Source organism: Chaetodon auriga, chromosome 5, assembly GCF_051107435.1.
Source record: "Chaetodon auriga isolate fChaAug3 chromosome 5, fChaAug3.hap1, whole genome shotgun sequence".
Classification (NCBI taxonomy): Eukaryota; Metazoa; Chordata; class Actinopteri; order Chaetodontiformes; family Chaetodontidae; genus Chaetodon; species Chaetodon auriga.
This window is the reverse complement of record NC_135078.1, coordinates 19,426,650-19,451,192: the sequence shown is the minus strand read 5'-3', so window position 1 is coordinate 19,451,192 and position 24,543 is coordinate 19,426,650. Positions and strand designations below refer to the sequence as shown.

The window sequence follows — 24,543 nt, the reverse complement described above, 5'->3', positions numbered from 1 at the left end:
TCAGAAAACAATGGAAAAGCATCCATCACAAAAACCCAGAGCCCAAGCTGATGTCTACAAATCGCTTTGTCCAAAACCCAAAATTGTTGAAGCTACCATCCTGTAAGATAGAGAAAATCAGCAAATGTTTGGGATATTTGCTTAAAATTGTCACATATCATTTGATTGTCAAAATTATTGCTTATTTGTATTTTGTCGATCGAATAGTCGGTTCATGTCGTTATAACCTGATTGAAACCGGACGATCATTCACTTCATGTTCCTGAAGTATGAGGTGCTAAACTGTATTTTGCGTTCATCAGGTGGTAACTGGATGCATTTGATGACCCTCACATCGAAAATCATGCAAATCACGTCTTTAACTGGCCCAGAACATACACAATATAATTTTTATCCACGGTTGATAATTATTTCTTGCGTTCACAACGGAATTAACGTTGTTTTCCGGCTCCCGCTCTCGAACTCTTGTGATTGGTTCATCAGCCTGTGACGAATCCACAAAGGAAGCTCTGATTGGTCAGCAGCTGGAAACCAGGTAGTGGAAGCACGAGCTTGCTGTCGACTTTTCTGCGTTCATTGGTAAGAACAGCGTTGATTTATATACGAATGAGGTAGCAAATTGTCGCTTTGTAGGACATTTTTACCTCATGTTTGCATTGTTGACCAACGGGGAGAAAGCTCAGGCGCGTCCGTATTAGTTGTGTCAAAGTCTGTGTCGAACGTGAGTTACACCTGCACTTTGCTCGTTCAGGTTTTCAGTGAAACGTAAAGGCGTCTTAAAGCTGGACTGTTCACTGACCCACGGACAAAACTGCTCTTTGCAGGAAAAAAAAAAAACAACCTTTTATTTGAAACGTCAGAGTGCAAAGTAAACCACGTGGCTTCCCGCCGAAAGAGCAGTGAAAATGAATCGTTCAGTGGTATGTTTGCGTCACAGTCTCCTATTATCAGTGTGATATGTCATTAACACAGAGCCGCTGGACACTTCAGCTGGATGGAAAAGACGAGGCAGCTTTTAGAGGTCGACAGAGAGGGATATAATTTAGTTCTTTTGGTTTTAATAATGGGGTTGTTCAGAGATGCTCCTGTGTGCAGGGCTTTTATGTTTGTGCACTCCCAGTGAAACAGTGAGATGAGAGTGCAGTTGGCTGGTGAAGGTGTCCTCGCTTCGTTATGTCTCTCCCATCTTGATTATGTCTTTTCATTGTGACTTATCTCACAAAGCATGGAGATCACCTTTAAAATGGCACCTCCCCAGAGATGTATGTAGGATATTGGTGTTTTAGTTTGAAAAGGGCATCCACATCTCCCCCAGCACCCACCCATGCATGCTCTGAGAAGCCCCTCCTGAGCTCTCTAATGTGTCTAATTACAACCTGAACTTCTCAAGGTTTATTTGCCAATGTGCAAACATGAATCTCCTGACATTCGTACTGCAGGGGAATGTATTTATATTTACACGTGCTCATCTGCCAACCCACATGTCTCCCGTCAGGTGTGCGTCCTCTCATCATGGGGCCACCTCTGTTTCCCCGTGAGTCTGGGCAGTTCGTGGCAGAGCGGAGTCGGGACGTGTTTGTGGAGGAGGAAGGAGTGCAGAAGGTGGCAGAGATGCTCTACAGCCTCCGACACAGTGACGATCTGACCGCCAGTGGCTGGAAGAAGGCAAATCCATTGGCTCCTGAGCCCACCTCTGACCAGGGGAGTCAGTCCAAAGCCTGGGCCACTCAGAAATAGATTGTTTTTTATGCACTTGAGTCATGGCGCATAGAACATTTTGTTCTGTGGCAACAACAATACAGCATTAATGAGGTGACAGGTGGTAATGATTCTGTGATCCCAGTACGCTGTGAATGAATTGAAAGAGGGCTCAGGATTCATATCTTCAGTGCAGCTTGTAATGCATTTCAGAAGGAAATATTGTACTTTTTACTCCGCCACATTTATTTGACAGCTGTTACTGGCACTAGTCACTTTGTTGATTAAGATTTTACATAAAAAAAACCCCACTACACTGATACGATAAGATTCAGTATCATCGTCAGCCCGGTCGAATGTTAAGTGTCTAAACTTGGCTCCACATTGATGAACCTCAACATTAAAATGCTCTTCAGTGCATTCATTAGTGATGCAACTGAATAATAGAAAATACTGTGAAAGTATAACGCTCTGAAAACAGTACAGAGACAATATATTTAATGTTTTAACTCAACTTCCTTGATTTTTGTAAATTATTCTGAATGTGATGCAGCAACACGCTTCAAACAAGTTGGGACAGGAGCAACAAAAGACTGAGAAAGTCACGTAATAATCATAACTTGAGATGTTTGCTCGGACAGCGGCTGGTACCTTTAATGTTTCTGCCTTGAGCCTCCTCTCTGTCCACTGTTTACATCCCCTGGTGGAACACTGAGACATTTGTCTCCACAAAATGTAGCCTTCAAAGTGAGGAAAGCTCTGTGTCTTTAGCCCAGTAATACACCTGCTGCCTCACTGCACAATTTATGTATTTAGTTATGATAGAATTGGGTTTCCAGCCTTTTTTCTGCCCTCTTGATAATGTCTATTTGTCAACATTGCAGGCCTTGAACTGGGTGTTTGTGGTCGACACCATGAACTTCTCCTTTTGGCCAGAGAAAGAAAGCCAACAGTGTGAGGTGACCTATAAAGGGACCACGTACACGGGCTACATGACCCTGTGTGCCGCCATCACCAGGGCCATGGAGGAAGGTGAGAGCACTGAAAAGCACGTATAGCAGCAAATAGATGATGTACGGACCCCAGAGTTCAGTTTATGGCTGGGTTAAAGGGCTGATTTTGTTTTTGTCTAGCAGCATGTTGATTTAGCTTGCACACCACTGACCTCCTTTCTCTTATACAGAAAATAAACCAGATTCTGCTCCAAACAAACAAACAAACAAACAAACAAAAAAACAATCTGGGTGAGAGAGGCGTCAGAATTCTGAAGAAATGATAATGTGCTCACTGTGTTACGTGACATTTTTTTCCCTTTTTGAGGCCCATTTTTCTTTTGTGTTAACAGCCTCATCTCTGGAGGAAAATATGTATATTCGAGCCCTTTTTGATGTCTCTCCTTGTTCCTCTTCTCCGTGTGCTTTTGTTGTGCACTGCTATTACCAATTATTGTGTATGTGCCCTTTACTTGAACTTGGACTGCTGGGAAATTGCTTATAGCTCTGCATGTGCCTGTGAATCACTCATAATTAGCGTGAATGACTCCGGATATGAATCAATTATGTCTCATATGGAATAGTGCTCTCAGTGTGTGGTCGCTGTGGCCTTTATAACTACAAGAGATTCTCTCAGAAAAGCACAGGTAGCTTTGCTCCACTGTGTGAATCTCAAGGGTTGACAGCGTGAGATCAGAAAAAAACATTTATTTATTTATTTTTTAGAGCCTCTTGAGAAAAATGGCTACTGTGGCGTTATGTTCCTGTTTGTATAGCACACTGACATCATAATTCAGTAGCTATAAATCCTTGTAGTTGCTTCACTCCTCACTCCACAGACAATGTACGAGTGGACAGTAACCAAGTACATTTACAGGAGTACTGTATTGAAGTAAATTTACAGTACTTTACTTGATTTTTACATTTTTTTTTTAAACTTAAACACTGTACTATTAGTATGGATGGGTACCAAAACCTGGTATTAAACAGGCCCTGGAGCTAAATCATTAAAGGCCGTAGTTTTGACAAGCTTTGGCATTAACGTTTCAGTGTTCTAGATCACACTGCAGCCTTTCTCCTGCTGTCTGTTTCAAGGCTGAGCTCCTCCACATACACACAACTATATGCACATGCACACACAAACACACACACACACACACACACAGAGCGAAGTCAGCAGATTCTTCCAGCTTTATATATTCTGCAGGTTCTGCGAGCTTGTCAGTGCATTCAGTAGGTTGTTTTCAATGCATTGTGGCAACAATCCAACAATATGTTTGCATGAAAAAGAAAATGTACTTTTGAATACTTGGGTAATTTCAATACGACATTTATCTGACGTCTGTAGGTTCTTGTCACTTTGCTGATTGAAAGAACGATTCACGATTCAAACCTGCTGCCTGTCTTCCTATAATCTATCTCTTATAGCTGTTTTATCAAAAACAGATGTTAAAAAGGCCCAAAAATAATCTTAAAAAACAGAATTTACATAAAAAAACAAACATGATACACACATATGATATGATGCTGTTACCTACCAAGTACTCTATAAAGTGTCTAGTACGTAAAGTTTTTTTTTTTTGTTAACTTATTGGTATGTCTGCTTTTACCTAAGTAAAGAATCTTCTTCTCTCACTATCTACAGGTGTCCCTATCACTGATCCGAAGTACTTCTCTCAGATGAGTGTGGAGGATTTGGCGCATGTCCTTCGATCAGACAATGAAACAGCCATGCCCATGCTTCAGGAGCGTCACCAGGTCCTCACATTCCCACATCAATGTCCTGCATCTGTTGTACCAGTGATGCAACAATCCTGAAGTTGCTTCCATAACTTTACATCACGTTGAGACATTTGTGCCTTGTGTTTTTAACTTCCTGTTTTAATCTCTATGAAAACGTGCTATTTGACGCTGGAATGAAAATCTGACTTCTTTATGAACCCGTCCACACAGCCGTCGCAGCACTTACTGTTCGTAACTCCAAATAAAAGCAGTGCTTTTCAGCTTAGAGACAGATGGATGTGATGAGATATCCAGGATGAATTATCTCATCTCTCTGATGTATAGACTAAACAAAAGAGGGTATACTGCATCGACAACCAGCGTTCTGTTACAGTTCTACACAGCACATAAAGTGTCTGAGATTACAAACGTTTACTGACATGTAGTAACATCCTTGATACAATCATGTTCTCACAAAGTGCTTTTATTTATTTATTTTCACATTAACCAAGAAAAACTGATTTTCAAGCTCATAGAATTATTATATCTGTCAGTGTTACATTATTATCTTAACTGTGTCCACTTCACGATAAGTGGAAATTCAAAGTATGCAGCTCTTAACCACCTACTCATCATAAAAGTTAAATTTAAACTCAGCACATACTGAATCTTTCTAACAAGGTGCTGACTGAAGGCGGCCGCGTGCTGCTGGAACACGGCGGAAGCTTCCGGAGTCTTATCAGCCAAGCCGGGAACGACGCCCAGAAGATGGTGGAACTCATCGTGGAGAAGATCCCTTCCTACAGGGACGAAGCTACATACGAGGTGAGAGTTATTGAAGGTTGAGTCTAAAATTGTGAAATATTTCAGTTCATGTTTGCCAGAGAATTTTTCCCACAAAGAATCCATGAAATTTATATTCTTCACCAAGCTCACAATTTAATAATTTTTCTTTTTTTGTCAAAAAAAAAAGAAGTTGTTTAGTTTTTGTTTTGTCACCTGTGACACAGGCAATTTACTACATCTCAGACAAAATGAAGATAATCCTCATTTCTGGTTGGACTCCTGTCCATTCACAGACATATCAAAACATTTTCACAACATTTGGAAAAAATGCTTTTGAGGTTTTTATCTTTTTTAAGTCACAGCCATTGCTTGCTTCAGTTTTTCTGAAGTCATGGTCTTATAAAAATATATAAATGAAAGTATGTAGGAAGTGAATTGGAGAACTTGAGATGAATTGTGATGGAAGAGTTCCATCTTCTGGCCACAGACAGTGTGGCAAGATTTCTAATGCTCTCTTCATATTATGCAATCAGGGAAGGAGCAAGCTATACACTTTGCACATGCAGTGTTGCCATTATTGCTATTAGTATGCAAGAACATCTGTCTAGTAATCAGTGGCAGTGACTCAAGAAGAAATAAACATGATCGAACAGCATATACTGTTTGTCTCAGGGGAAGAGAATCTCTTTCTACAAGCGAGCACAGATCCTGGTGGCAGATTTCTGGGGCGTCATGGAGGCCAGAGGAGAGGGAGACATCATCAACATGGACTGGCTCACCATGTTCGCAGACTACAGGGTCCCCCAGGCTCTCGTCCACCTTGGAGCATTACGATACTCTGACCCACTGATGCAGGCGCTGAAGAACGGTGAGACAGGAGTGTGCGTGCATGTGTTTCTCTGGTCATCGAGAAAATAAACATTTAAAAATAGTAAGCTATAATAATCACTCTTTGTGTTATTGGTTTGTCTCCCATTTCTCTCAGGCGAGCTGCTGAGTTCAGGGGACAGGAGAGAGGTCGAGATCCGAGGTTGTTCCATTTGGTCTGTGGAGCTGATCAAAGATCGCCTTTGCAAGCTGGTGCAAGAGAGAGACGGACAGACCTGCAGCGTCAACTCTGCAATCATCGACTTCTACCTGTGGCCTTATGCCAAGCAGCACCACAAAGAGATGGCCCACATTCCCATACACCACACTCGCTGTGTTTACTACTGACAGGCTGGCTGGCAGCATTACATACAGTGGGCTGCACTTCTCAGTGTGCAGCCTTGGCATCAGTGCCTTTCCCTGGGATGAAGCCAAGCATGTCTCTATGCCAGATATATGTACAAATGGACTTTTCCACTCGCTGTAATAGAAACAGGTGTCAAGCTTTCATGTAGCTTGTTGGTCTGTGTGGGTAGCAGCACTGCTAGCCATTCGCAGGCAATTAGAATGGTTACTTTACATCTTCGAACAAACTTTTCGCTCTAATGGAGAGTGAGTGATCGTATGCTGTATGTGAACATACAGTGAAGGACACATCAGCAAATGTGCAGCGATTTGAACTTGTAAACTGATCAAATTGTGAAAATAAACATTTTGATTAGATATGTTACTTTTTTGAAGAAATATTGCAGTAGATACATTTCTGAGGATCGTATTTCACAGCACTTCTTTCCTTAAAGCAGCCTGTCTGCACTTTCTAAAGATGCCTTCAACTTTTTGAAGAGATTAATAATAATAGCAATAAATGTTGTATAAATCATTTGAATAGAATTTATAGAGGTGTTGTGGGTAATTACAAATGGATGGACTCAATGGAAGAAATGCAGCTGGAATGTGTGTCTACGCAGCAACGTAATTTAAGAGTAATAGATACGATCTATTATAACTGTACACCTGAACAGTATATTATATGTGTATTAATGTAGAAATATAATGTTGTATATCACATAATATAAACACAGTATAATACATTAACATAATATAGTACAGTATAATATATTGTGAAATAAAATATAAGGTGGAATGTAATGTGTAATACACCATATAGTGTGGCTGAGCAATAAAGCACAGAAGATAGCATTTTCTATAGTATATATAATAATAAATATAGTATTATATAAAATGCTATTATTTTGAACACATAATACATATTATGTACTTTGCGCGCATGAAACATGACATGATTTATATAATATTCGTGTTCAAAGAATATTTTTCTATAGTTTTGTTTGTAGATAATGTTCAGAAGAAGAAGAAGAAGAAGAAGAAGAAGAAGAAGAAGAAGAAGAAGAAGAAGAAGAAGAAGAAGAAGAAGAAGAAGAAGAAGAAGAAGAAGACTCTCAAGATGGCGCTGTTGCCGTTCCGCAGCGGTCAGTCCGCCCTCCGCGGAGACTCTTAAGCTGCTCTTGTTTTCCTCGACTGCTGCTACGCTCTGGCGGCGGTTTCTCTGGCAACCGCGTAGCGACAACAAACCAAGTTAGCAGCAGGACAAATGACAGCGAGTACAGTTATTAACACAAAGCTAATGGCAGGCGGTTTGTTTCGGTAAAATGTAGATAACTGGCTAATTTTTACGTCGAATCAAATAAGTTTAAGAGCTCAATTAAAAAGTTTCGCAACTCAGCTCCGAGATGCGGGGATGACAGTGAAACTCCACCAAATTGTCAGTACAATACCGATAGTAATTCTTAGCACATTTAACCGTCATGAGCGAGGTGTGTGTCCGGGTCGCGGTTCGTATCCGTCCCCTGCTGCCCAAAGAAGTGCTCCACAACCACCAGGTGTGTGTGCGAGGGGTGCCGGGCTCCGCACAGGTGATGCTCGGCTCAGAGCGACTCTTCTCGTTCGACCACGCGTTTGGACCGACAGCCAGCCAGGATGAGGTGTACGAGTCCTGCGTCCAGCCGCTGGTGGAGTCCCTGCTCGACGGCTACAATGCCACCGTCTTCTGCTATGGACAAACAGGGTCAGGGAAGACATACACACTCGGAGGGGGAAACCTGGGTAAGCTGTACCGAGCACAGGTGGCAGTTTTTATCCCACAAAATGAGGGTAGAAAGAGACAGAATGGGCTCTGTAGGAGAATGGGGTTCAGTCTGTTACACAAACATCCCATATACTTTATAACAATGTGTCTCCTCCTTCCTAATCTCTCACAGATGAAGAAGGAGGAATTATTGACCGTGTGGCCCAGGATGTGTTCTTGTTACTGGGAGACAAGAGGAAGAGCAGTGATGGTGTGGAGGCCTCATTGCGGGTTTCGTATATGGAGCTGTACAGGGAGGAACTACGAGACCTGCTGGAGCTGCACACCATCCACAAAGAGCTTCATATCAGAGAGGACGAGAAGGGACACACAGGTAATTAAGAAGTCTTTTTCACTGGCAAGCAAATGAGACAAAAATCAGGTTATTTTTTACATTTTTCATATAGATTGCATATAAGGGAATGAGCTGATAGGATTTCCTTATAAAAGGACATGATGCATGTACTCTCAGGTATCACAGCTTTGTCACTGGTTTCTCGATGAGGTGAAATTCTGTTTTACCTGTCTGGATTTTATCTTCACATGCAATCTCCAACTATTTTTTGGCTTTTAGTTCCTAGTATTAAGTTTTCAACACACTGGATCCTAAACTTCATTAATGCTCATGTCTTTCAAACTCCATGTTTTCACTTTGTAACTGTTTCCCTGGTCTAGATTTTTAGTCTAGAGCTGCAGAGGACATTATCAGTCAAGATCACACGCTGTGTTGTGCTTCCCATAATTAGTAAATTGCTCTTAAAATTGGTGACGTTCCCATTAATGAATGAGATACATATATACAGACTGCGTTGCACATTGGATTACTGCCCACTGGGGAAAGAAACATTTGAAAGTGTTTAATTAAAAGTATTTTTTGTGTGGTTTTGTTTGTGTTCAGTGGTGGTGGGAGCCAAAGAGATGGTTGTCACCTCTGCAGAGGAGCTACTAAGTGTTGTAGAGACGGGCAATGCCCTGCGTCACACTGGCACCACAGGGATGAACGAGCGCTCCAGTCGCTCTCACGCCATCCTCACCCTTCAGCTTATCCAATGTTGCCAAAACAACAACTCCTTAAAATCCATCCGCTCTTCCAAACTCTGTCTGGTCGACTTAGCGGGCTCAGAGCGTGCTGGAAAAACTGGAAACACTGGGGCGCGGCTCAAGGAGTCTGTCCATATCAACACGGGCCTGCTCGCGCTGGGCAATGTCATCCGTGCCCTCTCTGACCCTGCTCGACATCGGCGTGGTAACAGCTGCAATAGTGCACACATACCATACCGCGATGCTAAGATCACCCGTCTCCTCCGTGATTCACTGGGAGGCACTGCCCATACGCTGATGATGGCATGTGTGAGCCCCTCCCACCACAGCGTGGCTGAGACGCTGAGTGTTCTGCAGTTTGCGTCCAAGGCTCGCCACATTCGAAACCGTCCTGGAGCGATATCGACTCGCACAGAGGTTAAATCGTGTCCTACAAGCTGGGATCCTTCTGAGGCTCGACTGGGCGAGCTTGAGTTTGAAGTACAGACACTGAGAGAGCTACTGAAAGAGAAGGAGAGCGAGATGGTGATGGAAAGAGAGAGGACAGGTGGAGAGGGGGACAGCTTCAAACAGCCCAGCCAGATGGGGATATCTGATCCAGATAAGAAGGTGAACCACGAAGAACCATCACACTACCGCCTTCTCGCACAGGAAGCTGCACACCTGCTTGCAGAGATCCCCGACCCCACTCCAAGTCATTCTTTCAGGCAGCGACTGCAGGATTGGCAGGAGAGACTGGCAGCTGTCAATCACTCACATCAAGCTAATGATAAGGACTGTTCAGAGGGGAGAGGAGCCCAAGCCCACCATGTTACCACCTTAAAGCTCCGGGAAGAACTCAACAAATGCAAGGTAATGACATCACATGAGAAAGAAACATTAGATCACCATTAAAAATGTTTGTTTTGTCCAACAGTTGATGGGAAGTGGTCCATCATCTAAGACATTCAGATGAACAAATGTTATTCGTTACGCCTGTGCCTGTTCTCTTTATTACAAGTGAAAATGTCCTCTGTAATGTCCTTGATCACCAAAGAGGAGATCATGCTGTCCAAAGCCATAGACTCACTGGATGAACTTTTGGAAAATAAAAAAGAGAGACAGCTCATCCACAAGTTATGGTAAAGAAAAAGCACAGAAAACTCTCTGTCTGTCTCTCAGGAGGCGCTCACTGCAGAGGAGCGCTTGTTGCAGCAGAAGGATGCAGAGCTGAGACGGGTCCAAAAAGAAGTAGAGACACTTCTTCAAGAGAGCAAAACCCACCTGAAGGCCTTAGCAGAAGAAAAGGAACGTAATCGTATACAGGTGAGAAGAAGAAGAGTCCTGAGTGCGGCTCTGTAATACAGCAGAAGGGATACAGACACCTTCAGCATTGTTGGTTGTCTGCAAACAAAACTGTCCTAGAACTTAACGACAGCTGCGTTGGTTTGGCGTTTGTTGGTTAAATGTGTGTTTCTGTGCACATTTGTGTGTGAAAATTTTCAGACTGAACAACTTGTGGACCAGCAAATCCTCATCAGTCATCTTCGCAGCGACCTCGTGACCTTTCGGGGTGCTACCTCAGCAGTGGATGCAGGGGCTTCTGAGAACTCCATCAAGAGACCCCACAGCAACCCTCTGATCAGACACAGCTGTGGACATGGGCCCACCAGGAGGGTGAGCAGCTGCACTGTTTGTGTGCCTCTCTGTTGTACATGTTGCACTTTTGACTTTTGCTTGCTCCACACATTTATATGCGCATGCACACACTCGTTCATGGTTGTGCATTGTTTGTGTCCAAATGCATGTGTGTTAGTAGATCCACTCCAGTCCCCCAGCCTACTCACTGGAGAGGGTGATGGCAGCCTTTAAGATGCGTAGTCATCTCCTGCTGGCTGAGATTGAGGCGAAGGATGAGGTGTACTGTCCATTCATAAAGCAACAGGCAGAGAGCAAAGACATGGATGAAGTGGAGGAGGAAGAGGAGGAGGAAGAGGACATCTTTGTGGGAAGAATGGGATTTAGGTGAGAGCCTCTATAATACAAGCTTGTTCATTCTCTCTTTGTCAAGCCACCAGTGATTCACTACATAATATAATACACATACAGATGCAATTTCAGCCAATAGCCTGTGACTTAGTGACTCATGTTTAGCTTAACATGTTGCAACAAAAAGAGTAATTCAGTTATTGACTAATGCTGAATGAAATTTGTATCAACATGTGTAGTGCAAGGATTGCTTTTGTGCCAGTGCAGTGGCATTTTCTTCAGATATGGTAACATTTATTCCTCACCTGCTCCCACTTTGTATAGCAGTGACCCTCCATGCACCAGCGTGGAAAGACAGACACAGACAGGGCTTTGTCATTGGCAATCCAGTGACACACCACACCTTTGTTGTCAAAGATGATTGCATTTTATCCAAGTACACCTCTCACAAATCACAAAAACCCTGAATGCTTTTCACTTTTTATACATGCTTCAACTACCACAAAGCAAAAATACTGTTTGAATTGCAGTAATTTTGATAATGATAATAATGGTTCCATCTGCAGTCTCTAATTTTAGCCCTGTATTTAATTGCAACGCATTACACAAGTGTAGTTAATTTCATTTGGTGCTGTGAGCTGTTGCAAAATACTGTTTCAGAATAACCACAGTAATATCTGCGCCCTTGTGGACCTCAAACTGGTCAAAAATAACTTCCCACAGCCTCCCAATGTATGCAGTGTAAGTTCCTGAGTCTGTATGGGGTCTCATTGTGGAAACATGGCAGCGAGCACGTGAGCACACTGCTTTTAAATGTGAGAGCAGCTAACACGATTGTGCTTTAATAATGGCAGGTTCAAACATGAGTTGTTAAAGTATAACAGTTTTACCCTTCTAATGCAGCCTGGTTTCTGAGTTTGGTGCAAAAAGTGCTTGACCTGATATCAATAATCTTTCATTCAGAAAATCAGTTTTTCTCATTGTATGTTAAAATGAATCTGCCTAATCAAATATTGTGGTGTTTCCCCAGTCGTTCTTTAAACCGAACATGGACCAGCCGGCAGAAGAAATCAGCTGTGAAAGAGAAAAACTCTGGAGTAGACCAAACATCTAATGGAACTCCATTGGTGCAGCAGCCTCAGCATGCCACAGGTATACTTTGTCCTCCTTCCTTTTATGTTGCGAGGGGCATGCTTTCTTGTTTCAGATCAGAGTTATTTTATATCAAAGAAATTGTTTCCTTTTCATATTGTCAGTTGCTATTTCTTCTCAGGGACCAAAGAAAACCACGTCAGTCAAAGCCATACGAGGAAGGCGAGACTAAGAGCCAGTGTTACTGAGAGAAGGATCCGAGATCTGTCAGTCAACATGCGCATGAAAGAGGAGCTCATCAAAGAGCTTGACAGAACTGGTGTGTTCACGTGATTACATACTGTGCACATATGTATTCCTGTGTCTGTTGGCTTGTACTTTGACTCTTTGACCTGTTATGTGAGTCAAGAATAATGGCAATCTTGGGCTGATTTGTTTGTTTATCAGAGCAAGTATGAAGAGTTTTGTGTCAGGTCAAAAACCCTCCTGCAGCTTCCAGAGGCTTTCACTGACTGAATGTCTGAATCCAAGGATGCCAACGGTAACGGAGAGAAAGAAAAAATAATATTTTGATGGTATTGTGGCATTACGTTGTCAGCTTGTGGCGATAATCTGATAATCACATTGAATTTCTGATGTTGCCTTCCTGAGAGGAATGCTGAAAAAGTACAGTGTAGCAGACGGTAATGCCGCCACGCTGATGGTCAAATATTAGTGAAACATTTACAGTTGATGTGACTTTATTGTCAGTAATGTGTCTCAGGCCAAGGCACTGGCAAAGTGTGGTGATAGTCAATCTAAAATGATGGCCTGAGAGGCAACAGATGAACCATGATTGGCTAAACAGTGAGTGGTGTGTGCAGAAGAAAGTATGAGGACATCAAGGATTTTGATAGTACTGTATTGTGTTGTGTCGTTGTTGTTGGGCAGACTAATTCTCATTCACCTTTGATCACCTGGGCTTTTGTACTGAAGCTCCAGGCAACGACCGGTGAATCGTAACATAATTGTTTCATGTCATTATTTTTATGTGTTACCTCTGTGTGTGTTTTGTCTGACAGACAAAGAGACCCAAGCAGTGGACAGACATGGCAGGCACAGTGTTGATGGCAGACAAGGCGGCGTGCTGGCAAGACTTTCCATGCAGAGCCAGCAGGTCCAAGCAGAGGCGTACCACAGCCTGCAGCACATGAGACTGCAGAGAGCACAGCTGCAAACCAGCCTCAGGCAGCAGAGAGAGACCAGCGAGGACAGCGAACTTCACCAAAATAGGGTTAGTTGTTCAGATTTTTAAAAATGAACCCAGTAACATCAAACGTGTCCAAACAGTGCAATTGGAAAAGAAACAAACATATTAAACTTCAGTTAGTCTTGTGTAAACCTGCATGTCAGCTAAATTCCAGAGGAAAAAATGTAACACAGTTATATTTATGTCCACTTGGATAAATATTTCTCTCCCTCTGATGTTCCACAGCCAGTTAAGCTAGTAAACGTTGTGGTGAAGCAAGTATCCACACTGTGTCAAAGAAATGTTAAAAAAAGAGCTTGTTCCTTCCCTTTTTTGGTATAAATTGAAGTTTGGTTCAGCATAAATAAAGTTTCATCATTTTAAGGCAAGTTTGACTAAATTGTTACTAACCCTGATCATGGTGACATTGAGCATGGGTAAATCATTAATGACTCCTTGGAGTGAACATGATTTGTGTTTTGTTCATAGGAGCAAAGAGCAGGAGATGTGACTGTGTGCAAAAGCAGTTGGCAGGAAGAGTCCAAAGAAAGGGTAAAACGGTGTTGTTAAATATAGAAGCAGGATAAATTCTTTAAAAATGCATTTTGCTCGTTGTTCCCCAAAAATAGCCATATTGCTCATTCCCCCCCGCACTTGCCCCCCTTGCAGCTGCCTAACAGTAGCTGGCTGGAGGAGGAGGAGGAGCAGGTGCTCCAGAGGAGAGCAGAGCTGCAGGAGCTGGAGGAGGAGCTGAGGAGGAAAGAGGAAGTGCTCCTGCGCAGGGAGGCCTGTCTGCAACAGAAAAACAACCTGGAGATGAAGATGCTTCGCTCCAGTCAGGTCAGCCTGTGTATGTGTGAACAAGCACATGTGCCTTTGGCCCTGTGTGATTTTGTGTGAAGTTTTTAATGATGCTTTTGAGGACATTATTAAAGCTATAAACTGGAAGTATTTTAACCTTTATGACTTCTCAGACTCTGAGGCAGGACCTGCTGACTGTGTCGGTGCGGTTGGAGTCTCTGGAGGAGCAGCTGCAGAGCAGCAGCAGTGTGAGGCAGACTGGAGGAGTCACCATAGAGGAGCTGGAGGAAGAGAGAGACGCGCTTAAAAAGAGGAGAGACGCTCTGGACACCCAGCTGAAGGACAACGCAGTGCTCACTGTGGAGGTCAGAACAAAGGAAACATTGTATGTTTGTGTGATGCGAAGGTTTTGGTAAACTGTCCAATTATTAGACCTTATTTCATGCTGCATTTGTTTGTTCATCAGTGTGAGTATTTTTTCTGTGGTGCACTTTGATTTGTGTCCGTCTCCATGTAGGAGGAGCATTCGCTGCTCCAGCTGGAGGAAGCTATTGAAGCTCTGGATTCAGCTCTGGAGTTTAAGAACCGCTCCATCCAGGACAAACAGAGGAAGCTGTTCATCACAGACTCTTCTTCATATCAGTCACAAAACACTGAACCCGCCCAGAACTGTGATGTCATCAGGAAGCTGAAAGAGCTCACAGCACCTGAGGCTTCGGAGCTGCTCGTTAGATATTTCAACAAAGTAAGATAAAATGTGCAGCAATGTGCAGATACATACGTGCAGCATTGAGCTCTACATTCAAAGCCTACATGCTCTTCAGTCTGGTTTCTTTTTCCTGTGCCTGAATGCTGTGTATTTGTCTTAACTTCCTTTTTCCTTCCTATTATTTCCTATTTCTAAGCAAATTCCAGGGGTGGCTGAATGCTGACCTCTTTCTGCTCCAGCTGGAGATTTCTGTTTTTCTTTTTCTCTTCCTCTGTTGCTTACCTTCTCTTGCTTATCACTTCAGGTGCTTCTGTGAGTCACAAATGCATCTGCGCTATTTCTGTAATGCTAATTAAATAGTACCTCCTCCCTCTGTCTGCTCCCTTAATGCTCCCTGCTGTGGCCGTTATCCCTCCAGTGGATACGTATTAATGTCATTATAAACTATATCAACTTCTCTCCAGGAGGTTTGTTTGCACCATGTTATACTATTAAACCATGATAAACTCCCTCCCACCTGTTTTTCTCTGTCCTTGATTTTCCCTGCAGGTGTGAGATTAAACAAAGATACAAGGTCCAGCCAATATATTTGTAATTATGTTGTGTAATAATATGTGTTTTTCTGCACTATTCTCTTGCTCCCTTTATCAATCTCTGCAGGTTGTTTGTCTTCGTGAAGCGGAGCATCATTTACGTTTGCGATGTGAAGAGCTGGAGCTTCATGCTGGAGAGCAAAAGGCGGTGCTGAGGCAGCTGGAGGTCGCCATGCAGCGCCTGGCCCTGGATGCAGACCGCAGGCTCACTCAGCAGCACCGAGATCACCAGAACAACATCCGGCTCCTGCTGGCGAAACTTAAAGGTGAGGAAATGAGGTCAACCTGGACAAAACGGTTAAAACGTGAATTGTTTTCCCTCCTTGCCCTCTTCATAATGTTTGTACAGAATTTGTTTCATGATTGTCACTGTTTTATATACTACTGTCACTGAGTTTACTCTGTGTGTGTGTGTGTGTGTGTGTGTGTGTGTGTGTGTGTGTGTAGAAGGTGGTTCAGGAGAGGCACAGCAGGATATCCAAGGCAGACTGCAGCATCTGGAGAAAGAGCTGTTTTTCTACAAAAGCTCCAGCCGGCAGCTTAAAAAGAAACTGAAAGAGCATCTCAGTGCCTCCCTGCAGCCTGTCCATCATCCCTCACACACACAGAAGCACAGACAAACACACAATATGCAGATACACACAAGTGCGAACACACCCCAGACGCCCACTGAAGAGGTACAGACAAGGACACATATTGCAACAACGTACAAAAAGATACACGCTGAGCAGACAGACAAAAATACACACAGTAATTCTCATATGAAGGGATATGTACACCAAAGCCCCCGCCCCTCCTCAACCTCTGACCTCCAAACAGGCAGACTGACAGAAATGCCTCAGCACAACCAGATACACACGCAGTCGCAGGGGGGGAGTGTAAAACTGGCCGCTCACACTGGGGAGAGTTTAGAGATGACACCAGTCCGTTTGTGTCGCAGAGGGCTGAGACAGATCTCTCCAGCTGACCTGCAGGTCTGTGGTTCTGTCACAAGGAGGCGCCAGTCTGTTATGGATACCAGCACAGAGTCAATACTAGAGGACTCCATAGAGGTGTCCAGAAACGCTGACAGATGATGTTGTATCATTTGTGATCTATTCAATGGCTTTTATATAGATCTTAGTAGCTGTTAGTCACTTGGCAGCTGCAGTGTTTACAGCAGATTCTAATTGGGTGCCAGTAAATAAAGGAAAATGTGTCATTAGTAACCGATTACGAGGAGAAGAAAGTGTTTGTTAGAGAGAGCGAGGTGTGTTTATTGTTGAAACGTCATTACAGTGAACCAGCTCAGTCTCTTGTCGTAGCACTGTCTTCCTGTCAATCTGTCTTCCTTGGTGGTTAGGCGTCTCAGATCCTGGCTATGCTGCATGCTGTCGAGTTTTGGTATTGCCATGAGAATTGATAAATAACATGTACAGAGAGAAATTTCCAATAAATTGACAGCTAGAGAACAACTTCCCATTTTTAGATTTTCATCTCAGCTCCCGCCTCACCCAAATACAAAACAGCACATTCCATGTTTTCTTCCCTTAAATTATTTATTATTGTCTTTAAGATGTCATCAATCTTTCTGACATAAAAACATTGTATATATAGCTTACGTACATTGTGTGAGAATGGGGTATTTAATGCAAAAAGCAGCACTTTTCTGATGTTTCTATAGTCATAAATCAGCTCTTTTACAAAAGCTATTAGTCCAAAGGTGAAATAAGTTTGGAAAATATGTTCATCAGTCTGTTGTTAAATGTATTTACATAGTGCCTCATGTGGAGAAATGCTTTGTATTTCACTGTTAGTTTTCAGCACTTTCCAGCACTTAAAATGACCAGTAGATAAAGTCATGGTTTTCTGCACTACAATGGTAACATACAGCCTGGGAACGTTTTTTTAAGCATTGGATTTTTTTTATATAAACTTTATAAACATGGTAAAAACGTGTTCACTATGTACCATTAGCTATATGTTGATTGCTGTGTCAGTTGTCTTTTATATCTCTGACTATTATTGCAGCCAAATGTATTAAACCTAATAATAATATGCATGTCTCACTGTTTTGCCTTTACTGTGTAGCTCATTCCATCCCCTCACCCCTAACCCAGATTAACCCATGGAGCAAAGTTTTGGGGGTGAGTGTACTATGACTGCATTCTCTGAATTAGATGAACAATAAGGTGAATTGTTTAAAACTGCCATACTTATTTATTTTTTTTACTTGAAAATGGGTTTTTTTGCCCAGTTGCTTATTTAGCCTTGATAATGGCCAATATTGACAACTTCTTTTCACATTATTAGGATGATTATTATTAAGTAGCGGAGACTATTTCTCTTCCCCCTCCTGTGTTGATTAAGCCTTGCAGTTAGTGCTCTTCTTTTCACCCAGTTGTTGATATTAAATTGATATCACCGTGAGCGTTGTGCTATTTCTGAATGATGTGTCTTAAAACCGTTGATATACACATAACGCACAATACATAATTGAAACGCCACCGATCGGATAACGAAAAAACAAATAAGAACATCTTTACAGTTCTGTGTTAGCAATGGGCACTTTAAGAGAGACTATAATCGCCAATAGGAACCCCTGAATTTATCCTTTTTGGCCCCGCCGGGCTGCTGTACTTTGGCATTCGCTGGTAGCACACCAACGGTAACGGACAGGAACAGTTACCTTCAGAAACAGGTGAAAGTATTCTGTAGCCACTTTTCTTGTGAGAACTGCCTCGTCAAAATAATTCAGCGATTGTATTAAGGAGAAAAGACCAACGTGAGTCCACGAATGTGTCGTTGACTGTCATGCATCACTACTTTTGCACTTGTTTAGAAGCTAACAAAACCGGCTAAGCGCTGTGCAGTTAGCTAACAACTTGCTGCTATGTAATGCTAGCTGCGTCTGTCACCAGACTGTTAGCAGCGGTGCAGCTCAAATCACAATACATTCATCATTAACTAATGGCTATTTTGATAAAACAGTATAACAGTACAGTCTGTCGCTTTAGGTAAAGCTGTTGGCCGAGATTTGGTAATGTTTTCATATGAGAAGAGGTTGCGACAAGAAGCTAACTCGTAGTTTAATGCCCGGTTTCAAGTTATCCTAACTGTATTGTTCTTCATCTCCTCTTTGTCACGTAGTTTTGATTGAAGCAATGGCATCGTCTGCTATGATCACCGTCCCCACCACCGCCTCCCGCTTCGCCCTGCTCCAGATAGACTCGGATTCGGACTCCGACGCCTCTGATGCGGGGAAGACCACCACCAAAGGCGGACGGGACTCCTCCGGGAAACCCCGACAAGGAAAGGCAGGAGCGGCCGGGGGGAAAGCGGGTCAGTGCAACGACAAGAAGAAAGACAAGAAAAAGAAGAAGAGGGAGCAGCAGCAGAGTGAGGCTAATGAGGTGAGTAACGACAGTATCTCACGACCCGCTGCTTCAGACATACAGCGTGTGGTATTAGGCTCTATATATGGCCGTCTTGTGAGAGACATGAACAGTGATGGTGCTCATCTGTTGTTCCTCTTCACCTGAATCGAAACTGCAGATGGTGGTGCCAGATACACGCCAGCTAAAACAGATTGTGTTCTTTGTTTTGTTTTGTTGTCAGCTGTTCAGACCAAGGTGTGGCACTCGTTCAAATGAAGCATGTAACCAGCCTTTTCTTTTTTCATTGGGGATATCTGTTGCTTACTAAGATGCATCAAAATGCTGGTTTAAAATTACTTACTTAGTTGAAGCAACAACTGAAATACCGATATTATTTAAGATTTAATAATAAACAGAAAGGAAAGGAACTATTGCATGTGTAAAAAAAAAAAAAAAAAAAAAAGGTATTTAGTAAGGTAATTTTATTTATATTTTCACATTTAATGACAAGTAAACCCAATGTGCATTACATTAAAATTATGTAGCTATTGTGATCACTGATCAATCTTGTAAGTCCTTTTTAGAAACAGCAATGTCAAATAGTCTGGTTTCAGCTTTAATTTTTTAATTTGACATGCTGCTTTTCTTTGTTTTCATGTAATTGTAAACTAAATATCTGAGTTTTGGACGGTGAGTCTGAAAAACAAGGCATTTGAAGAGGTCGCCTTGTAATCTGAGATAATTTAGCTGATTTTTTTCCCCACAATTTTTTGACACTTTATTGACTCATCAAATTCATCTATTAATTGAGAAAATGTTGAAGTTGCAGCATGTTGCATGTGCAGAGACCCACTAGACCAAAGACAGTAAGGAAACCACTTCCATCCCACAGACCAAAGCCACAAACACAGACACACACATTCAACACCTGAACAGAAGCGCGATTATAAAAAGAGAGAACAGGACCAAAATAACAGAAGACCCCCCACCAGATGGAGATGTTATTCTCGTCACAGTTAGAACCACCTGATGACCTGAGAGGTCTGACCGGACCACCATCAGTGAGCAGAAGCTCGTAACCATGCTTGAATCATTTTAAGACTCAAAACTGCTATGTGCACACACATGCTGATGGCTTCTGTAGCTAACAGTACAGCATGGTAGTCACCCATAATAGTAGCAATAATGAACATTTCAAGTGTCTGGATTAATCTCATATCTCTCTCTCTCTTTATCAGTTACGTAATCTGGCCTTCAAGAAGATTCCTCAGAAGTCTTGTGCTCCACCTCCCTGTATGACACTGTCAGGAATAGCCAGTGAACTTCTCAGTCCTGCATCAGGGGACCACAATATACCCTCAGAGGGGTGGCAGCAGTGGAAGCAGAGGGACGAGCAGGTAAGAGAGAACAGTCACACAACAAATGTGTGAGCTGGTGAACCATACTGTAGACGATGTTCTCTTGATAACTGCCATACCCTTCAGGAAGCCACATGACCTCCATCTGATTTAGAAGAGTTGTTCAGTGATCCGCAGTAGGGCTGGGTACCAAACTTCGATACTTTTATGGCACCAACCAAATTACTTCAATACTAGTGAGTATACAATGTGCCTTGTCATTCGGCACCAACTCTTGGTACCTAAGGAGTGAATCTCATCAGCCTTCATGAGCCAGTAAGCATGCGGCAAGCTTGTGCTAAGATCTGATAATGCTGGTGATTGCGTGTCTAACATTACACACTGGCTTGCAGGGAAAACATTACGTTATGCCCAGAGATGGGGCTCAGTTTTTTTTTTTTCGTTTGTTTTTTACTGTCAGTTGCTATCTTCACAGATAACTTTAGTAAACTTTGTGCTGCTTGTTAGCTAGCCAGTGTAGCTAACCTGTATCTGCTCGTCAGTGAGACCGTTCATCACATCGTCCACTGGCGCATCCTCTCCTCGCTCACAGACTGACATGTAAAAGGGAGAAATTGTCTTTCCTTGATTAAACTGAATTTCCAACTGTCCATGTCTGACCTCACAGACAGTAACAACTATGCGTTTCAAGTTGGTCTTCGTTCTTATCTGTTTTCTCCTCCCTCTGCAGATAACCACTGAGCTGTATGAAGCCGACTTGGAAAAGGCCTTGATTCTAAGTAAACTGGAGTACGAACAACACAAACAGGTATCTGATCTGATCTCCTGATCATCAGTCTTGACCACGTTTTTCTTTCATTTCATTGTAGCCTATTATATAGTATGTTTGGCCTGGTTCTGTACAGACCTATTATTGGGATTTTCCCCCGAAGTAACAGGATTTAGGAGGTAAACCAAACAAATAATTGTCCAATGATGCCAAGCTAAAGACAGCCCAGAGCTGTTCATGGAAGAAGAGACGTCTTATTATATTTGTTTGGTATCAGTTCCATCTATCCCCACCATGGCCAGTATGTGACACATATCTACTGAGAGTAGGACAGGGTGTGAACACACTCCCCTCGAAGCTGAGAGTCAACACTTTAACCTGATAGTTACTGTTTGATTTGAAACCCAGTGAACTGGAATAGAGCCAAAACAATGAAAAACACCATCACCACTGTGTTAATATCAATTTTCAAACTACACTGTATACCATTTAAATAATTTCTACTATGAAATCAAAGATGAATTCAGTTTCACTTTGAAGTTATATTGAATTAAGTTTGTGGTAAATGGTAATAAGTTTTCATTGATTATAAGTGATCTGCTCTCCCTCAGCACAACAACACAAACACGTCATCGCCAAAGTCACGAGGAGGAAAAGAGGGCGGAGGGAAGAAGGACAAAAAGAAGAATCAGCAGGCAAAAGACAAAAAGACCGTTTCACTGCAGGACTTCCAGGCCGAAGGCAGCACAGGTGAGAGAAACGTACTGATCTGTTTCAGAAACCATTAAACCAGGATCTTGTGTGCTGCAGTCTGTAGCCCAACAGGCTCCCAGAGTAACATTTTTGTCGATGTATTTTCTCTTTGCAGAGCATTTGAGTAAGAAACAAGAGAAAGAGGTGAGCCAAGGCCCTGAACATCTTTCTCCTTTAACCCCAATCACACATCTGGACTGTTGTCAAATCAATGGAACATATTATACAGAACAGTATTCATTCCTGTTGCATAGAATGTAGCGCAAATATTTTAATTACCTATAAATAATATGCATGATGTAGCACTTCCCCGCTGTAACACTGACCTCCTTCTCATCCAGGATGCCAGAGCGTCTAACCTCGCGTTGGGCGTCGGGCAGGAGGAGCGTTTCTTTAATAAGCTCGAGGACGACGTCATTCGGATTATCCAACAGGAGAAGAGACGCGAGCAGTACGCTAACAGCCAGGGACAAGAAGTCAACACCTCCACAGAACACGAACCAGTGAGTAGACCGAGAGAAACGCACATACATGAACAAATCATTCGTTTAGCAGTCCAGCGTCACTCAAGTGAAGTCTGTTTCCCGTTAGGACCCACGAGCAGAGCAGCTGAAGTACGAGCTGGAGAAGAAGGACCAGGAAATCGATAAGCTAAAGAAGACCATCTCACAGTGGGAGGTCAGCAGTCATAAACCTCATCATTCTGTAATTTCACTGGGAAATGATGTCACCCTGATCTGCTAGAGAGGTCCAGAAATATCTATTTGTTATATATTACTATGTAATAGTGAACTCCAGTAGTGGCCAGTTTCCAGAGAGAAAAACAATGCAGCCAACCACAAATGCTTTTCAGTCCAAACAACACAAAACCTTCTTCTTCTTGCTTCTCCACTCTGCAGGGCAAATACAAAGAGGTGAAAGCACGAAATTCCCAGCTGCTAAAGATGCTCCAACAGGGAGAGAGTGAGTCGAGCATCAGCAGAATTACAGTAGACCCGTCTTTTCTTTCCTGTCCTAATGAAGATTTAATGTGATCTGTCTGACGTTTCTCTAACCTGTCCTTCAGTGAAAGATAAAGCAGAAATCCTTCTACAAGTCGAAGAGCTGCTACACATAAAAGAAGAGCTGTCATCACAGGTGAGCTGACGTGAAGATTAAGAGAGAGGAACGTGTGTGAGATATGTCTACATTTATATGCATTCAAATCATGTGTTTTTTATATTCAGGTAACATTACTACACGGTGCCCTTGAACAAGAAAGGTCGAAAGTCAAAGGTCTGCAGACAGAACAGCCAAAACATCAGGTGAGACTTCGGAAAATAACACTTCCTCACTCATTTCCTTCAGATTAGTGTGTAGCGATGTCACCATAACAAGATCGGGACTCACATTCAAGTGTTCAGAGTTTAGGTTTGCAGAGGCGAGATGCTGTCGTACGTTTAATTCTGTGTGAAGCCACGATCCATTTGTGCGTGTGTGTGTGGGGGGGGGGGGATTTTCTGTGTATTAGCTGATACATGTACATCTGTACATGGGTGTGTGTGCACTTGCATGCATGGACCTTCGTTCCTTGTCTGTAGACCAGGGAAACAGCAGCCAGTGAGTCAGGTGAATTGAGAAAAGCTGCAGTGTAACTGACAGCCCCAGCACAGAAGAAGAGTAGAATCATTTAGTTCATTACTGTACCCAGCTGAGTCAAGGGCCCAAGTTCAGAGAATTTTAACTCTTCTTTAAAACCTTTTTAATAATGCCATCTAACTTTGTGTTTGTGTTGACTTGAATTAGGTCAATAAGTACTTAACATACTTGTAAATAATTGTTTACTTTCTGGACTTTTCTGGTTGGCAGGGAAACAAGAAAGGAAAGAAAGGCTCGGAGACAGATCTATGAAGGTTTCAAAGGGAAAAGACATTCAAATAAAAAAAAAAAATACATGAACAAATGAAGACAAGCAGCACTGATCACCATCAGGGTTCCCTTTCCCTTATTTTTTTAGCTCAGACTCCATGTTAGCAATGCATGCCCCTGTAATTACACAAACACATACACAGGATACACTCCAGACATAGCAGGATGTCTGACACTGCTGAACGTGAATTACAGAAGTTAAAAAAAAAAAATTATTAAAGTTTGTAATGAACTGGTGGCTTGGCACAGAGTGCTGCCCTCTGCAGGCACGAGCCTGCCGCTGCATCTGCTCTGTTGTTGGCTGTGTGCCGGATCTGTCTGTGGGCTTTAATGCCAAAATGACAGATGAGACATGTATGGTTTGTCTGATTTTTCTTTCTCACTGTTAAGTAAGTAAATACATAAATAAAACTCCTTTTCAGTGATTTTTCTGTTGGTTTGTTTTTTTGGTATACATCATGAATGTTAAGATTTTAGGGGAGCACTGGAATACAAAATCAACTGTACGTGTGTTTCTCTGGGTATTGTGCAGCCACCCACAACTTGCTGGCACCAAAAACGTTAACAATAATAATAATAATAATAATAATAATAATAATAATAATAATAGAATAAAAAAGACAATTCCAGTAATGAAAAGATGAAAATAAATCACAATAAGCTCTCTGCCATGAGTATGTTTAAGAGGATATTGAGTTTGGAATTAGAAACCGCGAGAGTCACAACTTTGTTCCTTCAGTTTATAATTCAGTTGTA

The 24,543-nt window shown here is 42.4% G+C and overlaps 3 protein-coding genes across 5 annotated transcripts; all 3 read left to right on the top strand.

Annotated features, from left to right (window-relative positions):
- Nucleotides 1-525: 525 nt before the first annotated feature.
- On the top strand, nt 526-7,328 carry qng1 (Q-nucleotide N-glycosylase 1). Of its 2 annotated transcripts, none has more exons than XM_076729833.1 (7): nt 526-579; nt 1,496-1,698; nt 2,580-2,730; nt 4,336-4,448; nt 5,094-5,237; nt 5,871-6,066; nt 6,184-7,328. In XM_076729833.1, the coding sequence occupies exons 2-7, from the start codon at nt 1,513-1,515 to the stop codon at nt 6,411-6,413; spliced, it is 1,020 nt and encodes a 339-aa protein (XP_076585948.1). In that variant the 5' UTR covers nt 526-579; nt 1,496-1,512; the 3' UTR covers nt 6,414-7,328. The 2 variants fall into 2 exon arrangements, with proteins under 2 accessions (XP_076585948.1, XP_076585947.1); XM_076729832.1 differs by having other exon boundaries at nt 528-579; nt 1,496-1,705; nt 2,583-2,730.
- Nucleotides 7,329-7,589: 261 nt separating this feature from the next.
- Nucleotides 7,590-17,305, top strand: LOC143321067 (kinesin-like protein KIF27). Its single transcript, XM_076731186.1, has 15 exons — nt 7,590-8,189; nt 8,345-8,545; nt 9,110-10,104; nt 10,414-10,557; nt 10,738-10,908; nt 11,051-11,256; nt 12,251-12,372; nt 12,494-12,631; nt 13,374-13,585; nt 14,030-14,092; nt 14,210-14,380; nt 14,515-14,706; nt 14,859-15,086; nt 15,711-15,909; nt 16,091-17,305. The coding sequence occupies exons 1-15, from the start codon at nt 7,892-7,894 to the stop codon at nt 16,717-16,719; spliced, it is 3,969 nt and encodes a 1,322-aa protein (XP_076587301.1). The 5' UTR covers nt 7,590-7,891; the 3' UTR covers nt 16,720-17,305.
- A 942-nt stretch (nt 17,306-18,247) lies between these two features.
- On the top strand, nt 18,248-24,211 carry gkap1 (G kinase anchoring protein 1). Of its 2 annotated transcripts, none has more exons than XM_076731622.1 (12): nt 18,248-18,407; nt 18,773-19,035; nt 20,238-20,396; nt 21,088-21,165; nt 21,738-21,876; nt 21,995-22,023; nt 22,221-22,382; nt 22,471-22,557; nt 22,779-22,842; nt 22,946-23,016; nt 23,106-23,183; nt 23,728-23,910. In XM_076731622.1, the coding sequence occupies exons 2-12, from the start codon at nt 18,787-18,789 to the stop codon at nt 23,767-23,769; spliced, it is 1,158 nt and encodes a 385-aa protein (XP_076587737.1). In that variant the 5' UTR covers nt 18,248-18,407; nt 18,773-18,786; the 3' UTR covers nt 23,770-23,910. The 2 variants fall into 2 exon arrangements, with proteins under 2 accessions (XP_076587737.1, XP_076587738.1); XM_076731623.1 differs by having other exon boundaries at nt 18,258-18,323; nt 23,728-24,211.
- The last annotated feature ends 332 nt before the right edge of the window (nt 24,212-24,543 follow it).